The 14271-nt window shown below is 35.6% G+C and overlaps 1 protein-coding gene across 3 annotated transcripts in view; it reads right to left on the bottom strand.

Moving 5' to 3' along the window:
* LOC106871932 (phosphoglycerate kinase 1) overlaps positions 1-13036 on the bottom strand; it is a 35663-nt gene extending 22627 nt beyond the window's left edge. For 2 of the 3 annotated variants that reach the window (XM_089361565.1, XM_014918704.3), the window contains exons 1-2: positions 12898-13036; positions 4244-4294 (exon numbers count right to left, since the gene is read on the bottom strand). In XM_089361565.1, the coding sequence (XP_089217691.1) occupies positions 4244-4294; positions 12898-12959 (113 nt within the window). In that variant the 5' untranslated portion in view covers positions 12960-13036. Of the gene's footprint in view, positions 1-4243; positions 4295-10998; positions 11126-12897 lie in introns of all 3 variants that reach the window. The other variant, XM_089361564.1, reaches the window with a different exon arrangement.
* Positions 13037-14271: the final 1235 nt, after the last annotated feature.

Raw genomic sequence — 14271 nt, forward strand, 5'->3', positions numbered from 1 at the left:
CTGTGTTCCATGAAAGTTACTAGCAGGCTGTCATCATTTCTGTCAAATAAATCACTTGCTCACTTCTCATCTTTGGAGACTTATGAAATAAAAAGCGACAGTGATAGGAAGACGATCAGATGTTAAGCAATTCCTCCATAATAGATTTGTCTAATCAATACTAACATTGAAAACATGAAATAATGTGTATGCTTGCATATGTGTAAAACATCGGTATTAATATGTGTGGTAAGAAGTTTGCTTTCAAACCACATGCTTACAGGTTCATTCCTACTAGGTACCACCTTGGGCATATGTCTTCTACTATAGCCTAGAGACAACCAAAGCCTTGCGAGTGAATTTGCTAGAAACTGAAAGAAACCCATGTGTTTGTGTGTGTGTGTGCATGCGCACACGCGTGCGTGTCTTTGTGTCAGTGGTTATCCCCCACCACCAACTGACAACCAATGCTGGTGTGTTTACGTTCCCATAACCTAGCAGTTCAGTAAGAGACCGATGGAATAGGTACAAGGCTTGAAAAGAAAATAAGTACTAGGGTTGATTAGTTCAACTAAAACCCATCAAGGCAGTGCCCCAGCATGGCCACAGACTGAAATAAGTAAAAAGATATGAAAAATAAAGATCATCTTTTAACATCTGTCTTCCATGCTGGCATGGGTTGGAGAGATTGAGTCAGAGGCATACACATTGCACCAGTCTCTCCTTTGGCATAGTTTCTAAGGCTAAATGCCCACCAATTTACAGCTTGGACTGGGTACTCTTCCCACGGCACTAGTATTAGTGAGGTTGCAACACAGCTTGATCCCCTTTCACTGAGTGAGCCTACAGTAGAGGGGGAGACAGCTTCATGCTAGATGATGAGGCTTAACCCTTTAGCATTCAGATTACTCTGTCAAATGTAATGCTTATTTATTTACATTATTTTTAATTAATCATGCATATCTTGTAGCTGCAAAATTTCAATGATAGCATTGTTTATTTTTAGAATGACATTGTAGGGTAGGTGTGTGTGAGAAGCTGTATCAGGCAGGTTTGAACATAAAACAGATTATTTTGACCAGAAATGGCTGGTTTAAATGCTAATGGGTTAAGTAAGAAATAAGGGATCAAAATGGGTTTATTCCTGTAGAGGAGATACATGGATTCTTGCAATATACAAAGGCAGGTGTGAGTGATCAGAGGGAAGCTGGAATAAATAGCAAAGGTGGTGACAAGCTGTTAGAGTGAGACCTTAAGGTACTTGAAGGTGAACAAAAGTGAAAGTAGGGACAGAACTAAATGTGGGTTGGTAAAGGCTGCAAGAGTGTATGGGAAGAGTGAAGGATGATTGAGGGGTGAATAAGATGAGTGATGAACACGGGCTGAGAGGCAGTCAGTGGTAAATGTGTTGGAGGGAAAGGAAAAAAGTGAAGTGTGTGTGTATGACTGTGGTGTGTGTGTGTGTGTGTGTGTGTGTGTGTGTGTGTGTGTGTGTAGGCATGGTGATGCAAATAGGAAAAATAGGACTTAGAATATGAGTATATGTATATATTTATTAATATTTAGCAAAAGTAACAGAGTGACTCAAGGACCAAGAGGCTTGTATGTTGTGCCAATGCATGAAACTCTTGACCCTTGAGTCACTCTGTTGTTCTGCTAAATTATAAAAACACACACACACACACACAGAGTCAGGCAACAGGCAGACAGCTGGTAATACATATGGAATATTTCTTAAATTAACTCTGTTAATGGCATATAGGTATTTCAAGCAAACTAAATAAAAACAGAATTAAGTGAAAGTAAAACCAATTTTATTCTGAAATTATTAATGAACAGAGTATTTTATCTTTCCTTGAAAATTTTGAATTCTTGAAATTGTTTGAGAAATGAGTAGAAAAGAGAGCATTGGAGAGTGAACCATACACAAAAAGAAACTGTCTGATAATACATATAGCGATAAACAGATGGATATTAAGAATTGTGAAGAGCCCCAGCATCATAGCCATCAGAATTCTCAACACTTATGTCAGCACCTTAGGATATATTTAACTGACTGTTAACCCTTAACCCTTTAGTATTTAAAATGGCCATATCTGGCCTAAATATTCTAATTGTTTTATTTTCAAAATGGCCAGGTCTGGCTTTTCACACCTACCCTGCAATGTAATCTTAAACGTACATGTTGTCTGTTCAATAAGTATCTGGATTGTTGCTATAGTATTGAAACTAAAGTATGCAGAGTGAAGCCACGTAGCACAGATTGACCTTGAACTCTTGTGCATGCACACTAAGTTTTAACATTCTAGCTCACTTCCGCTGTTTACAGAAGTGCTTGGAAAGAAAATGTGTAGCATGTGATTGACGCACTGACCATGACAGAAAAAGTTGAGCATAGAATCTGCATCAAATTTTGCCAAAATCTTGGCGATACCTGCTCAGAGGCCTACACAAAGTTTTCAAAAGGTTTTCATCGTTCTCGATGCAATGAAGGAGATCTTGTGCAACTGAATCCCGAGTGTCTTCTTGGTCAGCTGAAAGCAGTTTTGGCACAAACTTGACAGACACATATCTCGTATCCAAATCTTCAGTAATAATGGACTGAAGTGAACCATAACTAATCTGTACATCCTCTGATAACTCAAAGATAGTGATTCGACAATTTCCTCTCACAGTTGCATGCACATCTACAATGCTTTTCTGTTTTGCTGGTTGCAGGTCTCCCAAAACGTTTGTCACTATCAACATTTTTACAGCATTCTTGGAAACGTCTGAACCACTCATACACTTGTGTGTGGCTCATGCACTCCTCTCCATACACTTTCCGCAACATTATGTAGGCCCCTGAGCAGGTATTGCCATAACAACTTTCTCTGTAATGGTCAATGCAACAATCACATGCTACACACATTCCTTCCAAGCACTACTGTAAACAGTGGAAGTGAACTAGAATGTGGAAACTTAGTGCGCATGCACAGCAGAGTCCAAGGTCAATTTGTACCAAGTGGCTTCACTCTGCATGCTTTAGCTTCACTACTCTTACAACAGCCTGGATACTTACCAATCAGACCTTGTACAATTGCATCACCAAAATCTCAATGCTATGAGATAATGCGTGATTAATTCAAAACATTGTGAATAAATAAGTATTAAGTGTGACAGAGTAATCTGAATGCTAAAGGGGTTAAATCACAATCCAATGAATGATATTTTCCCTTGGAATTTCCTTGAAACAGCAAAGCTTAAGTATACTGGGCACTAAAAGTGCTCAAAATCAAAACAGCACATCTGCTGGTATGAGTGGAATTCTGAATATAACTGTCTCCTCTTCTTCAGTGCACCCACTGAGAATAGTAACCTCAAGAACAGGGTAGCATATCATAACCATGGTTATTTAAATTATGCATCAGCCACACTAAGGACTCTTTCCTTAGCAGAAATCTGTGTTGTCGTATATCTGAAGTTTACAAAGAATTTTAAAATCCTGCAGGATAGTGAATTACCTCTTCCTCATTCACAATATCTATTGATTTGTATGTGCAACTATTTGAGAAGTGTCTGCAATAAAAGCCTACATAACAGTTATATCTGTATGATGACAAGTATTTTGGCAAGCAATAAACCAATCAGGAAATGTCCTTCCAGTTCCACCAGACTTCTATTTACAGGGCTTAGAAAAACTGAAGGAGTGCCACAATAAGTGTGTGAATCTGAGAGGGAAACATGTTGAATAAAATCATTATTAACAGATCCTTTTGTATTTTCTTTTACCCAAAGCCAGCATTCCTTTGTATGAATTTTGTGTCCACAGAGTATGAGATCTCTCTCAAAATTTCTGTTGATAACTGATTTCTGTGTGGCTGCCATAGTCTTGAAATTCTTGGGTTTGTTCTCATTGCCAATTGAGAACTACTCTATACAGTTCACAAGCATTCATGCACACACATATATATATATACATCAAAAAAAGATCAAATGTCCTACCCAAGCCACAGGTTCATACAGCCAGTTTCCCCAAATTCTGTGACATGTATATTCCTTTCCTGAATGGGATGTCGGTCTCTTGCAGAATTACTAATTTTTGCCAGCTGAGTGGAATGAAATTAACAAAGTCTTTTGCTCAAGAACACAATGCATCAGCCAGTCCAGGATTTGAAACTATATTCATTTTATCATGAGTGCAACACCAACCACTAAGCTTTTCACCTCCACACGCATATATACATACACACATACACTAAAAATCAATAAAATTATAACTTACCTTTGATTGTTGGTGATCTTGCCACCCTTTGTTGGAACATTGAAGTCAACTCTGCAAATACAAAAATATTGTTTCTCTTCAGTAGCAAAATATGACTATTTATTTCTCATATTCCATCCCCACTACTAATGCCACTAACCATACTACTATCTGTGAAGTACACTACTGCTGTCACCATCATTCCCTTACTTCTTGCACTATCACATATAGTCTACAACAAGTGACTTCCTTCCAATGAGCTATAAGAGTACCTCTAAGTGGATACTTGGTCTGCAAGAAAGAACAAAATCTAAGGTCCCGAAAACACACAATTCAAAATTATGAAAATGAACTGAGAGGACAACAACCAAAAATATCTCTTCTTCAAAACACACACACACACACACACGAAGCAGTCTATACTTCGGCTTGTTACTATAGAAACAGGCACCAATATGTCTGTGGCTTTCAATTGGCTAAAATTACCTTACCCAAAATTTGCAAACTTTAAAAACTACTAACTTTTTATTTAATTTTCTTCTCAAAAATTAATTTCATTTCCATAACTAACATACAAATCTACATCAATACACCAAATTTGAAATCAATTGGAACAAAATTAAAGGAACTGAAAAGTGTGAGCCAAAACAGAAAAGATCCGTCTTTAGGGAGGTCAATATGCACAAATGTAATATCCAAGGTACACCAGGCATGAGAAAAAAATAAGATGGCTAATGCTGGAATACATTCGGGGTCTAAGTTTGCTACATCAGAGCTAACTTTGACAAAATGACAGCTTCATGACAACCACCCAATACTACTAGCAACATTACAGCTACTACTACTACTATCAATATTGATTTCAAATTTTGGCACAAGGCCAACAATTTGAACTTAGAATGAAGAGATGAATGAAATGTTTCTAAGCATTTTGCCCATCACAGTAATGTTTCTGCCAGCACGCTGCCATCTCTAATATTACTTCTACTATCAATGCTACAGCTACTAGTTACTATTACTAATCTTATCTCTGTTAGCAGTGCTACAATAACTACAACTAATAGGACTAGATATTATAATTTATAAGGCTATGTCTGTGTGTGTGTGTGTGTGTGTGTGTGTGTGTGTGTGTGTGTGTGTGTGTGTGTGTGTGTGTGTGTGTGTGTGTGTGTGTGTGTGTATATATATATATATATATATATAGCCTATATATATAATTTTACAATTCTGTAAATTGTAAAAGTATTTTTTCATAAGCTTAAAGCTTATAGCAATCACCATCCAAATGACTAAGGAAAATAGTCTAATAATGAGGCATATAAGCCCCTGACAAAAAAAAGTAGGCTTTCCTGTACGAGTGGGACTTGAACCTTTTGTTAACATGACTAAGTGTGTTACCAATTACACCAGTGAACCAGCCTGCTCCTTTCTGTCAGATTTAAGAACTATATTAGTTCATAGTTGTTTTTATAAACATTAATTTGCCCTCAAATATTTTACGCACCCTGTATATAACCTATATACATATATATAACCTATATATACGCATATATACATACATAACCTATATATACGCATATATACATACATAACCTATATATACGTGCATATACATACATAACCTATATATACGTGCATATACATACATAACCTATATATACGTGCATATACATACATAACCTATATATACGTGCATATACATACATAACCTATATATACGTGCATATACATACATAACCTATATATACGTGCATATACATACATAACCTATATATACGTGCATATACATACATAACCTATATATACGTGCATATACATACATAACCTATATATACGTGCATATACATACATAACCTATATATACGTGCATATACATACATAACCTATATATACGTGCATATACATACATAACCTATATATACGTGCATATACATACATAACCTATATATACGTGCATATACATACATAACCTATATATACGTGCATATACATACATAACCTATATATACGTGCATATACATACATAACCTATATATACGTGCATATACATACATAACCTATATATACGTGCATATACGTACATAACCTATATATACGTGCATATACGTACATAACCTATATATACGTGCATATACGTACATAACCTATATATACGTGCATATACGTACATAACCTATATATACGTGCATATACGTACATAACCTATATATACGTGCATATACGTACATAACCTATATATACGTGCATATACGTACATAACCTATATATACGTGCATATACATACATAACCTATATATACGTGCATATACATACATAACCTATATGTACGTGCATATACATACATAACCTATATATACGTGCATATACATACATAACCTATATATACGTGCATATACATACATAACCTATATATACGTGCATATACATACATAACCTATATATACGTGCATATACATACATAACCTATATATACGTGCATATACATACATAACCTATATATACGTGCATATACATACATAACCTATATATACATATATATATATATACATAACCTATATATACGTACATATATATAACATATATATATATATACAACCTATATATACATACATATATATATATATGTATAGGTTATATATATATAACTTATACATACATATATATATAACCTATACATACATATATATAACCTACACATGGTGGTTGTCTACTACCTATGCAAAGTTTGACCACCTCCTGTACCTACACCTTAGCACGATCATGGCATCTGATGTGGCTTTTTAAACCTGACAATGTTCTGGAAAGACACCCACACAGATTGCACATCCGATTTGGACCACCAAGAGCTGCAGTTAAGTTCTGATCTTTATGGATCTTAAAATGTTTTTTGAAGCCTCCATTAGATTTGCAAACTTTTTGGCATACACTGCATTCAAAGGTGTGCACAGACATACAGGCAGAATAGTGGGTGGAGGTTCGTTTTCCATGGGTTCGCAGATGAGATTTGGCCCAGCAAATGACAGGCATGATCCATCACAGACTGTGCCCACAAAAAGGTCATTCACCTTCTCTATCGCCACATTCTTCCTTAGATCTCTTTTGAGTCTTACATGCATTATCCTGGCTCCTTCAAATGCTTTCACTCCATCCACACTTTTGTTTGCCATCCAACTCGATCCGAAGCAGGGGTTTCTATGTCTTCTGGATCCATTCCAAGTGACTTCATAGTAGTCCTTATACCATCCTTAAACCTTTTTTTTTTAGGTTTATGCCAATAGCATTTCCCCTCTGCAAGTTCCCCATAAAACAGCTGTTTCGGCATGCGTTCATCTGCCATTCAAACAATATAGCCACACCATCTCATTTGGTTCCTCAAAATCATAGCTTTGAGGTGATGCCTACAGATGCAAGGACACTGTGTTTGGAGTAAAAGACCTCCATTTAATTTTTAAAATGCGATGAAGGCATTTTTGGTGGCATTGTTCTAACCATTTAAAATGCCTTCCATAACAAGTCCAAGTTTCACAGGAATACAACAGGGATGGTAAGACAAATGATTTGTAAAGAGCCAGCTTTGTATTTTTATTTATATGTTGCTGGCACCAAACGCGTAGCTCCAAGCCACCAAATGCTTTTGCTACCCTTTGAATTCACAGCTGCATTTCTGTATCAAGATTTCCATCATTTTGAACAGAGCATCCAAAGTAGATGAACGAATCGACAACCTCAAGTAACTTACCCGTAACATTTTAGCGGGGTTACAAACAGCACCACCCACAGGTTGATGCATCAGAACTGTTTTTTTCAAGTTGATGGTCAAGCCAAAATCATCACAAGCTGAGTCAAATGCAGATACAAGAGACTGCAGACCTGTTTCAGAATGACTGACAAGATCACAGTCATCAGCATACAAAAGTTCCCTAATGAGTGAAGTAAAAATCTTCGTTTTGAATTTCAGTCGGGTCAGATTAAAAACATCCCCTGTTGTTCAACAGAACACCAAAGTATATTGCAAAGAGGGTGGGTGCATCAAGGTCTCCTTGCTTTACTCCATTTTCCCCAGACAAAAGATTTAGAGAGCCTACCACCAAAGTTAACTCTAGCTTTCATATCTTGATGCAAAGCCCTGATCAAGTTTACAAATTTTTCTGGGCAACCTATTTTCCTTAGAATTAGCCACAGAACAGTTCAATTAACAGTATTGAATGCTTTCTTCAAATCAACAAAGCAATGATATAGAGCAAGATTCTGTTCAATGCATTTTTCTTATAATTGACTGACTAAAGATACAATCAGCTGTGCTCCTGGAGGAATGAAAACCACACAGACTCAGACACTATATTTGGAACTATAAAGGTATTTAAACATTCTAACAAAATGCGGGCAAGTACCTTTCCAACCACAGACAAAAGTGAAATCCCATGAAAATTACCACACAGATCCTTTGTCCCTGATTTATACAAGGAGACTAAATAAAATGGCATCAATCCAGTCTTGAGGCACTTTCTCAGTTCTCCAACAGTGACAAATTAATATATTTAAGAGTTCTAACACTTTGTCACCCCCATATTTCAAGACTTCTGCACAGATTCCATCAGACCCTAGAAACTTATTGTTATTCAGCTTATTCACAGCTAAATAAATGTCATTTAGAGTTGGTTCAAATGCCATCTCTTCTATAACTGGAAGGTGTTCGATTTTTTCTATCATCCTCCTGTCAGCGGATGATGGTCTATTCAAAAGTGCAGAAAAATGTTCTACCCAGCGTTTATGAATAGAAGCGGTGCCAGTCAGGAGCAAACGTCCATTTGCTGTTCTCACTGGAGCTATTGAAGATTTTGGGTCATATACCTCCTTAACATAAGAGTACAAACCCTTGGCATCATTTCTATCAGCTGCTTCTTGTGCCCCTTTTGCTCTATCATTCCATCATCCCTGTTTAATTTTCTTTAGAGCAATCTGCACTTTCCTTTTCAGCTTTCTGTAAGCTTCATTTGAGAAAGTTTTGTTTTTCTAAAAGTAGATCACGAATTTCTGCTGATCTATCTGAGAACCAGTCACTGGACTTGTGTGATTTAAATCCCACTGACGAACTTGCAGCCTGAAATAATTTTGCTTTGAAATTTTCCCATAGATTGTTTGGGTCAAGATTGATACTTTCTATAGCATCACGGAATCTTTGCAAGTTGCTTGATAGTTTAAAGTTTGCAGCGTTTAACTTTTTGGGTACCCCAGGACCAGACTGTCATTTTTAGGCATTATCGAAAAATCTATTTTTCCACACACTAGATGGTCAGTCCAGCTCTCTGCCCCCCTCTCATTGCCCGAATGCTTTCAAACCACATTTTCTTATCAGAATATAATCTATGAGATGCCAGATCTTGGGTGTATCCAAGTGGTTTTATATTTATTTTTCTGCTTAAACAGAGTGTTGGTGACAAACAGGTTATTCTCAGTACAAAACAAAGAGCTACTCCATTTTTATTACATTTTCCAATTCTATGTCAACCTAAAACAGGCCACTTAGCACAGTCCTTTCCAACTCTTGCATTGAAATCTCCTAAAATGACCAGCTTGTCAGAAATTGGTACTTTCCTCAATAATTATGCTAGATCATAAAACTGTACTACATTTTCATCAGAATAGGGCATTGTTGGTGCATAAATACTGACAACGGTAAGAAAACTACCTTTTGTCAGTTTAATACGGCATGACATGACCCGTTCAGATATACCACTTGGTAGCTCTGCAATGGAGGGTACCAAAGTATTCTTGAGAGCAAACCTAACACCAGATTGCAAAAGCCAGTTCTTCAATAACAGCTATATTAAACCAAACATTCCTGCAATTAATGTTTACAATCACCAGGAACTAATCAAACTAATACTGACTCATCACAAAACATTCATTTCTTGGTCTGAAACACTTTACAGGAGATAATGTAAAGACTTGTTTACCATTAATTAAACTGTAAAGAAAAGATTGCAATTAACATCTATTGAACTGACTCATTTATATAACAATGCTCTCTAGACAATGTAACTAGTAAACAGCCATACATTGCAGGTTACCTAGTTTACATTTTTATCAGGCTAACAGACTTGTCCGCATAAACTATCTCAAATACATGGCCCATCAGTGAAATGCAGTCTTCCTTCCCCCCCACCCCCACCCCACCGTTTTCTCTCTCAACAAGTTCTACAGTAGTTTCATCTCCTCAATACCTATTAATTCTCCTCTCTGACTTCAAACACATTCTTTCCAAAAATTACCCACAGCGATAACAGTTTCAATCAACTTAACATTAAAAGACGCTCAATTTTGAACCAATAAATGAGTTAACGAGGCCGCTGAGCTGCTAGAAATAGCAGTCAAATCTACCGCATATAACAGCCCACCGTCTTAAAAGTGGGAACAGTTCAAGATCCAACCTTTGCACTCCTACCAAAACTCAGGACTTTCAAGGCTGAAAATACATTTAAACATAGGGCTGTTCAATCAGGGTTAAACTTGGCCGAAACAGCACAACGCTACATAACCATACACAAACATTCTCCATATGATGGAATCCGATTTAAACCAAAATATACCCACATTATCCTACAAACTGAAGTAGTTCACGTTTGATCTGAAACAATTTCATGTGAAAAATAAAGGACCAAACATTTATTTCATCTAGTAGAAATTCTGAGCCAATTTTTAATGCTGTTCCCCATGTACTTATAAATATCACAACTTGACTTATTTCTCACAACTAAATATTCTGGTCTTCATACCTAAACACTAACTGACAGTAGAAGAAACATTACTGAGGTTTTGAATTCCAGTTGTTCAAGCGTTTCTCGTAAAATCCGATACAAAACTTCAAATGGAACATTTCTGAAACAACGCTTCAGCTCGAAACTGCAAATTGAAAAATGGACGAAAATATGGACATTGCACACTGATGAATTAAAATAGCATCAAACATAAATAGAAATAAAGATTTTTTTTATTGAAAAATAACGTTAATAACAACAATATTCTTAACGGGGCCCTTATAACAATATTTCTTTTTTTTTTTAACATAAACGCAAACCAGATATTTAGGAATACGGGTTCAAGCGCAGTGAAGAGTTAATGTCATTCATAAATAAATAAAAATAAAGACTTTTATTATTGAAAAATAAATATTCATTACCAAGATCCTGATAAAAGTTGTTTTTTTGTTTTTTTACAAGCCAAATATTTTGGGAATAGGGATCCACAAAACAATACGGTACGGTCCAGATCGACTATATGTAATCTGAACTTTTCCCCCCTTGTTTTATTATTTTTTTTTTTTACGGAATCCCACGTTTTAAGCTATGGAGATTCCGATTCTGAAAAATTTTTTTCAAAAATCTCAATTTCAAAATTTCGATTTCCCCCCCCCCCCCAGGTATTTATATAGATCCACAGGGTAAACCTAACCCTAACTCAAACCCTAACCCTAACCGTAACCCTAACACTAGTTTTGTGAGATTTGGCTGTTATTTCTAGCATGTAAATAGCCTGCTTGGTGGGGGGGGGGATTGAAATTTATTTTCAGAATCGGAATCTCCATAGCCTAAAACGTGGGATTCCGTAAAAAAAAATTAATAAATAAGGGGGGAAAGGTTCAGATTACATATAGTCCGTCTCTACCAAGAATACAAATAAAGATTGTTTTGTTTTTTTTATTGAGAAAAATAACAATGATATTCTCTACGAGGGCCCAAATATTTTTACACAGGTACAGGACCAGCAATTTGGGAAATGGGATTAATCGGTTATACTGATTGCTTCAGGACGTGATTAGTTCTTTATTTCATCGAACTCGGAGTATGAAAGGGAAAGTTAATCGTAGCAGAATTTGAATTAAGAACGTATAAAACTGTAACTAAATACAACTACGTATGAAGTTTGATTACAAAATAATTACTTAACATTTCTAACAAATCTAAATTACACTGAGAACTATGTTTTATAGAAGGGTCTGCACTGAAGTACATCGAGGTTTACAGCCATTTTTCAGAAAGGACACTCCCCTGAAATGTTTATTTTGATGGATGTAACCCTACAACGATTATTATTTTACAAAAAAATTTATATTCCAAGGATATTATGTACGCTGCGTTGCAAAACGGATGGTTTAATATTGCACTCCTAAGCGTTTAGTGGAAGTCGTTATAATAACGGACATGTTTGTCTTCTATGATAATTCAATGCATATCTAGAACGCATTATGAAAATTATAAGATCTCAATACGTAACGAATATTTTATTTTTGCAATCCCAGAAGGATGAACGGGAAAGTTCACATCGGCTCGATTACTATTCTGTTTTTAACCAAAAAGGCATTTGATTTTTTTAGTTTCATATCCAAAAGGGAACGCAACGCGAAGAAACTGACATCGATCTGGTTTCACTTATAACTGGAATAACCTTCAAAACAAAATAATAATGATAATAAACACACACACATTATATATACATATATATATATAATATATATATATACATATATACATACATGTAAATGTATACAGGAACAACCTTGACAGTTGTGCGCCACAACACAAGGTCGTTACCAGGAGTCAAGGTCGTGAGCAGAAAGAAACTATTGTCAAGTAAAATATAAATAATACACCTTATAAAGGATGCTGTAAGCTTACCTGAGTAGCACTCTTTGGTCACTGATATCAATATCGTCAATACCGAGTTTGTTGAAAGCCATTCTGTGTAGTTCGGTTTTGTTAGATGCTTAGATCAAACAAAATACGTGATGCTACCTTAGGCGGCCTGTCACGGAGTGAGGATTTATAGTCAAGTTGTCAGTGACGTCACAGGCATACTACTAACACGAGGCTCGCTGCTTTGCCTTTATTGAACATATAACATATGTAAAGTTCACACACACATCACGTAGACGATTATGTGAAGATTGAACGCTCATCTAGCTAGAAATAACAGCCAAATTACCTTCAAATCTCAATCAAACAAACAATTACGAATAAAAACCAAATCGATGGAGGGAAAGTTACATTAGGTAATGCATATATACACACACATACACATTTGTTTGTATACACACACACATTTGTTTGTATACGCACTCACACACACACATATATATATATATATACAGGCGCACGTACATAGTCACACAAACCCATACACATACACAAGGAGACAGTGGTACACACACAAATACATACACACAAACACATGACTATGTATAATACATACATAAAAACATAGACACACGCATACATATATATGCATATATACACACAGGCATACATACATATGTACATACGTACATTTGTGTAAACACATGCAGACTGATGCACACACATGTGCACAAACAGACAAAAAGAATGCAGCTCCGAGTCAAAGACTATTGAAGAGGTTGCAAGAAGCAAGGAAAATTTTAGAAAAAATAAATAAGTAGATGAGTGGAAATCTAACCAGTGAGTGTGTTAATGAATAAGGCATTAAAACAGAATGTCTCTCCCTAAACACAATAAAATATGCTTCAACACACAAATTCACATAAAGAATCTTGTAAACCAAATACAAAAACGATATATATATATATATATATATATATATATATATATATATATATATATATATATATATATATATATATATATATATATATATATTTATTTATTTATGTATGTATGTATTTATATTATCTTAGTTGAAAAACTTCAATAATGTAAATATGTTAATAGTTACCAGGGTAACAAAATTCACAGAGAAACTGGGATTTTTTACCTTGTTAAGAGGTAGAAATTCCATGTTAAAGTGATGTATTTTGAGTTGATATATATACATATATATATATCATCATCATATATATATATATATATATATATATATATATACACACACATATGCATACACCATCAACAGCGTAGTGGTTAGGGCATTGGACTCGCAGTCATAGGATTGCGGTTTCAATTCCCAGACTGGGCTTTGTGAATGTTTATTGAGCAAAGACACATAAATCTCCATGAGGCTTTGGCAGGGGGTGGTAG

The sequence above is a fragment of the Octopus bimaculoides genome, chromosome 13 (assembly GCF_046866305.1).
Source record: "Octopus bimaculoides isolate indiv1 chromosome 13, ASM4686630v1, whole genome shotgun sequence".
NCBI lineage: Eukaryota > Metazoa > Mollusca > Cephalopoda > Octopoda > Octopodidae > Octopus > Octopus bimaculoides.